We start from the raw sequence: 6580 nt of genomic DNA, 5'->3' as shown, positions 1-6580 counted from the left end.
ATATATATATATATATAATATTATACAATACAAAACATATTTATAGCAAATCGTACACACGTGCATATGCACAAACAACATTGTATCATTCATGCTTTCAACTGTAAATTCGAGATGTTTGCGCGCGTGTAATGCGTGTATGCGTATGTATATGTGTATACATTTTATTGAAATTTAGTTGGTTACTTAATTTCATGATTTACTCCACTTCCACGCGATTGCATTGTCCATTATTGTTAGATACACATATAAAATGTAACCATATTTCTTAGAAAATATTTAAACTTAATCAGATCCAACCTTCGCATTTTCATTATATAAATAAACTTTTGGCAACAGAGGCTACATTTTTCTGTTTTATGCAACAAAAATGGATCAACATTTTGGGAAATCATAGTTCGCCTATATCTGAAAGCTGTTATTATCAATACTATAAATCATTCGTATGTGCATGTGCGTATGCGCGCGCGCGCGTGTGTGTGTGTGTATGTGCGTGCATGCGCGCGCATGCGTAACAAGCTACATATGTATTTATAACGAAACGATTTATTATATTGATGTCATGCTACTCTCTAAAGATATATACATGTGTGATTTGTAACTAAATTGAATTTAATTGTGTATAATCATAACACTGATACACAAAGTGTATACGGATATGTATGTATAAAAAATCTATCTGAGGATTATATCCTCTGCCAGATATATATCTAAAATTTATGATGCAATAGTAACTTTCAATATAATATAAATTAAGCAAATCTGTCCAAACATTTTTACACCATATATATATATATATATATGTGTGTGTGTATATATATAAATGGTTTATAAGTAATATTTATCTATATATGATGTTTGTTTTATCTTTGCTTGCTAAATATTAACAAAATGTAATATTTCGTATATCGCAATTTTATTAAGCACCAAATCGCTAAAAATAATTTTTTTTACATTATACTATACAACCTAATGGATTATATACAGGATGTTCGTCCATAATTGTCCGAGCAAATATCTCGCAACTGGTGTCTCACAACTTGAAGTTACAAGAAAGTTTAATGAGAGAAATTTGTAGAATTTCGAATCAATTACAAAATACACATAAAAAATTTTTGTCTATTCTTGGCTTTTTTGAATTATATAGATTAATATAGGTTTTTTAAATAGATACTATATCTATAATGTTTTTGTATATTTGTATAGCAGGAAGCATTTGCGATCAAAATTGTATATAAAATATTGTTACTATGCATCGTTTATGAGATAATCAATATCTTAAGTATCTTAAGAATCAAAGTAATAAAGTGTTTCAAAATAATTTTGAACGTGATTTGAAATGTCAAAGAGAGGAAGAAATGAATAATGTTTTTTATGAAATATTTATTAATCTATAAATTGCTTGCAAAATTTCAACTATCATGTTCAATACAACATTCAACACATTTTATAATGTTTCTCATTGATAACTGCAACATTTCTACTGTAATGCCTTCAACAACTCTAGTGATTTTATGTCGTAAATCTTCTTCATTTTCAGGAACAATTGCATAGACGATGTTTTTAATATATTCCTAAAAGAAAAAATTCACAGATTTCGGTGGCTCATGTAAAACTTGTACTAAATTATCACAAAATGATTAGAATTTGTATTTCTTTAATACAGCGTGCATGTAATTTTTTGATACTTTTAAATTACGTGCTACTATTTTTATGGATGTATGTTTGTTTTCAATAAAATTTAATTTAAGCACACTTGTCTCTTTCTCTGTTCTGATTGTACAACTATTGTCTTATTAGTGATCCTGTTCGACGTAATTGATCTTCGACTCGTTGAAATGTATGACCGTTTGTATCCTTTGTTCTGGATACTTTTGTTGATAAAGTAGCTGAACTTTATTTTCATTACGCATACTTGGCAAATGCTACATCTCGAACACTTTTCACTAATTGTAAACATCGTTACTTTCGTAATCTACAATATGATATATATTTATTGAAAAAACGATTGACTGACCGATTGACTAACAGATACTGCTCTGAATTTCATACTCTATGCTAGACAATAAATACTTTATTTACAAAACAAGCAGTCGCGTATTTTGACTAGTTGAAGATCAGTGATCACAGTCCTGTTTGGCATAACCGAATTCAAAATATTGATCATTGACTTGAATCTTGTTTTTCAAATTGTGATATGGAAATCAATTTCTTAAGATTCAATACTTAAGATATACAATAATGTCGATTATCTCGTAAACGATGCATAGTAGCCATTTTTTATTATATACACGATATGCTTTTGATTGCAAATGCTTTTTACTATATAAATATGCAAAAAAATTATTCATTTAAATTTAGATATCCAGATTTAAAACAACTATATTAACCTACATAATTCGAAAAAGCCAAGAGTAGAAAAAAAAATTTTACATGCACTTTGCAGCTGACTCACGGAGTTGTACAAATTTTTCTTATTAAACTTTCTTATAACTTCAACTAGTTGCGAGGACATTTGCTTGAACATTTATGGATGGACACCCTGTGCATGTGTGTAAAATAAAATTCTATATGTGATGTATACGTTCGTTATAAATCATTTTCTCGCTATAAAAATTACATTACTCATTAAGAAATCATTATGAAAAGGTGACCAATTTTACAGTGATGATATATACCAAGAAATGAAAGAATATAAATGAATTGTTTTCGATATTACAATTATAATGGTTTAGTTTTCAAAACAAACGAAAACAATTGATACTTGATAATTTTTGTTAAAAACTTGTGAAAATTTCCAGCTTTTACTTACATTAATGCGATAGATAATCGATACTGTGCAACAATTTGAAAGGCAACGCGGGCGCTTTTGTAATTCACATGATATGTAAAATATGATTTATTTATACATTTATGTGAATGTTATATAAAAATTTGTAAACCTTATTCAGGCATATGTGATAAATTTGTGATTTCATTTCGACGTTGCAATCGTTCGGGATGTGAACAAGCCAACTGACTGAAATCACGAACAACGTCATTGAATGTTTCATCACCGGTAACGCCTATTTCAGAATCTTTCATTTCTTCATTTAGGAGACCAAGCCGTAATCTGCCATAAATACATCGATGTAATAAAATACAATATTTATAATATATATACATAAAAGTCTAAGTCTATATACGTATATAAATCTTTATAATACTTACAAAGTGACGATATCGGCATTTGCTTCTTTTACAGCAATTGACAAAGGTTTTATTCCACTTTCATCTTCAATATGTTGATCAGCACGATGTTTAAGAAGTAGGCATACTTGGGCAGTGTGTCCTGTAATTGTAAAAATTTATAAAATGTTAATATATAATTCTTTTCCCTCCTTTCCTATTCGAAAAACATAAAGACAATATTATTATGTTTATTATTACCTAATTCTGTCGCTAAATGCAATGGCGTTTTTCCCTCGGCGTCTTGATAATTGATTCGTGCACCATTTAAAAGGAGATACTCACATGACATTACGGAACCCTGCATACAAGAAAATACATATAATTAATTTACACATTTTGTATATTTTGAAGCATGTTTCTTGCAGAAATGATATAAGAAATGTATGAAATGTAATTCACAAAAAAGAAAAATTATACATTGTGCATGCGCTCACGTTATACAAAATATCGTACATACACTTATTATCGCTTGATGTAGAGAACTGCGGCTTTTATCATTAACATTCGACCACAATTTATCAGCACCGGCCGCTAATGCTGCACACATTACTGGTAAATTATGTGCTGCTGCAGCTTTGTAAAGCAACATCTCAGGATGCAGATTTTCTATATCTTCTTCATCAGTAAATTCTTCATCCTCACCAGCCGTTGAATCTTGATCAGAACTTAGTTCTAAATTGTTATCGATAGAAGGTTTTGGTATATCGCAACCAAACATTAAGACAGCTGATTGTACTTTTTCGTTATAGTGCTTCTTTGATTCAAGATCTTTATTTCCTGAAATGTTTTTATTATCGTCCTTGACTTTATCATTGGTATGTTTATTGAAACTGTCGTCCGATTCGACGACTAAAAACGTATTAATATTCACTATTTCAGTATTGAGTTCGCTTTCCATCGAACCAAGCTCTTTTGCAAGCGGCTCGACACTTGCGACTTCTCCACGAGTTGCAGTTGTACTTTTAACATATTTACTAATTTCATTCAAATCGTTCTGCGAACGATTTAAGATCTTTCCATAAAGAGTAGAATTGTTTTTCAAATCTACATTAGCACTATCATCCGAGCTTACGGAATTTCGTTCAATTTTCTTTGTTTTGCCAACGGAATTCAAACTGTCGATTGACGTATGTTTACTTTCGTCCGAGCTCGTTGAAGGGTACGTTTCTTTGACAGGTAATAATGTTAACGTTTTACTGCCATTACTATTATCGATCTTATCGCAACTGCGTGGTCTGCGACGTAATTTACGCACACTCCATTTTCGAAATCGCATTTGCTCGCGACTAGCGTGATGTCCAGCTGGTATTACATCAGTCAGAGGTTTTACAAATTTACGATCTACATATTTGAATTTTATCCAAGCTTCTCGAACGTTACTAGAGAAAAGGGAATGTAAATATTTTTTGTAAGATTTTCTTTTATTGCCATTAAACAGGAGATAGCTGATCAATTTATCATGACATTATATACCCATTGCATTTTGGTGTAGCTTTAGTAATATTGGAAGGTACAGGTAGAGCTTCGTATATGCTATTTACCACAGAATTGCCTAATTCTGCCATTACTTTAAGTATTTCTGGTTCCCAATCATCCAATGTTAAGGATCGAACTTTACTGTAGTGTACCCCAAGACTTCTATGTACACCAGAACATTCTAGATAAACGTGAAAAATATCAAGTCACATCGTGTTAAAAGTAATATGTACATTTTATTGAGTAAAGCTTACCTATGCAAAGCGTAATGCCTAGATTGATGCTAGCCCATCGTGGGTTAACATCGCCGCAATCACAGCAAACCTCGTTACCCGAGATTTTTAATAACTGTTCCCACACTCTGAAATTTCAAAATAATAACTTGTAATAAAATACTCTCATCTCTTCAATACAAATCGACAGCATAAAAAGTATCAATACTCACCTTGACTTTAGTCTTGTCAATGGTCTTGCAGGACTATCACGTGATTGTAATTCATGTGGCTTAATATTGGCAACTACACTCATGCCTCTTTGAATAGCAGCGCCAATGGCCTGCTGCATCGCAGTTACCCACGCCAAATACGATTCTTCGCTGTCTGCTTGCAGCATATGACTTCTAGAAAATGGAAATTTAATTTTTTATTCACTTATGAAAAATTTAACTTTTACTTTTTGTTGTATTATAGTAATTACTACACAAATTGGAAACTGGTATCTACTTACTTTGTCGGACTTAAAACTTCAAAACAATTTCTCCTGTCGCAATCAACTACAGGTTTTACAGTACATAATCGCAAATCTTCTTCCATAATTGTATAACCTTCGTCACCTATTCTTTTTCGATATACTAGTTGATGATCCTTCAAACAGAACCACCTTCTGTTCCAAGTTTTAAAAGCATTGCTAGTCCTTTTAAATAAATAGCCTTCCATCTTGGAATTGCCAGGTACCAGAGAAGGAATCAAATCTCGATTGTTAACATAAATATGACGATTTTCCATTTCTTTTTCGAGTTTATTCGAATCACCTCTCATCTGAATTAAATTTTCATCGAGATCTTTGAGAAAAGGATCTAAATCTTGAGCAAGATCGCTACCTTGATGATAATAAGTAATACACGCATGCATATAACTTAATAATGTGCCTAATATCTCGTGTCGCTTGTGCGCCTGCAGCATTGTCAAAGCGTGAATATAATCTAAAGCAGTGTGTCGAAAACATGATCGAGTAGCCGACAGGATGTTTGATGTTTCTTCATATTCCATAGGCCGAGATTTCGGTACTTGAGAATTCCTATTCAGTGCAATATCAAGATCACTGGAAATTCTTTCAAAGTAATGCCGAGTCTCTTTTGCTCTTTTGATATCGCTAAGGAAAGATTGACGTAAAATTTTGTAGAATTTCATAGAACTTTTGTCAATTTTGTTTGAAAATCGGTGTGTGTGTAAAATTTACCTTTTAATAAAATTATTAAGATCCTTCATCACAGTCCTAGAAGCTTGATCTAATAAAATAGTATGATACTTATTCATTTCTTGTAAAGCATGTATAAGCTTATTTAAAAATGCCATTATTTCTGGATCATCGCTGAAGTATAAAGATAATTCCCATAGACTATTGGCAAATTGGCTTTAAGAAAAATAATAATTATTAACATTAAAGATGTATCATTACACACACACACACACACGCGCGCGCGCGCGCGTGTGTGTGTGTGTGTGTGTGTGTGTGTGTTAAGTATATGCGTGCGTGTGCGTGTGTACATGCATGTGCATGTGTGCGTGTGTATCAAAAAGATATGGGTATATATACAATGTAGAAAATGATGAAAATTTTTTTTATTTGTTATTTAATATATAATTCATTGGCA

The 6580-nt window shown here is 31.5% G+C and overlaps 1 protein-coding gene across 1 annotated transcript in view; it reads right to left on the bottom strand.

Annotated features, from left to right (window-relative positions):
* Window positions 1-2865: 2865 nt before the first annotated feature.
* The window catches only part of LOC108690086 (arf-GAP with coiled-coil, ANK repeat and PH domain-containing protein 2), a 4820-nt gene continuing 1105 nt past the window's right edge, over window positions 2866-6580 (bottom strand). The window contains exons 4-12 of the mRNA XM_018197196.1: window positions 6166-6339; window positions 5434-6078; window positions 5153-5326; window positions 4962-5068; window positions 4705-4888; window positions 3689-4610; window positions 3430-3529; window positions 3211-3331; window positions 2866-3112 (exon numbers count right to left, since the gene is read on the bottom strand). Of these exons, the coding sequence (XP_018052685.1) occupies window positions 2944-3112; window positions 3211-3331; window positions 3430-3529; window positions 3689-4610; window positions 4705-4888; window positions 4962-5068; window positions 5153-5326; window positions 5434-6078; window positions 6166-6339 (2596 nt within the window). The 3' untranslated portion in view covers window positions 2866-2943. The remainder of the gene's footprint in view (window positions 3113-3210; window positions 3332-3429; window positions 3530-3688; window positions 4611-4704; window positions 4889-4961; window positions 5069-5152; window positions 5327-5433; window positions 6079-6165; window positions 6340-6580) is intronic.

This window comes from Atta colombica, unplaced genomic scaffold, assembly GCF_001594045.1.
Source record: "Atta colombica isolate Treedump-2 unplaced genomic scaffold, Acol1.0 scaffold294, whole genome shotgun sequence".
Taxonomy (NCBI): domain Eukaryota; kingdom Metazoa; phylum Arthropoda; class Insecta; order Hymenoptera; family Formicidae; genus Atta; species Atta colombica.
This window is presented reverse-complemented; position numbering and strand designations above follow the sequence as displayed.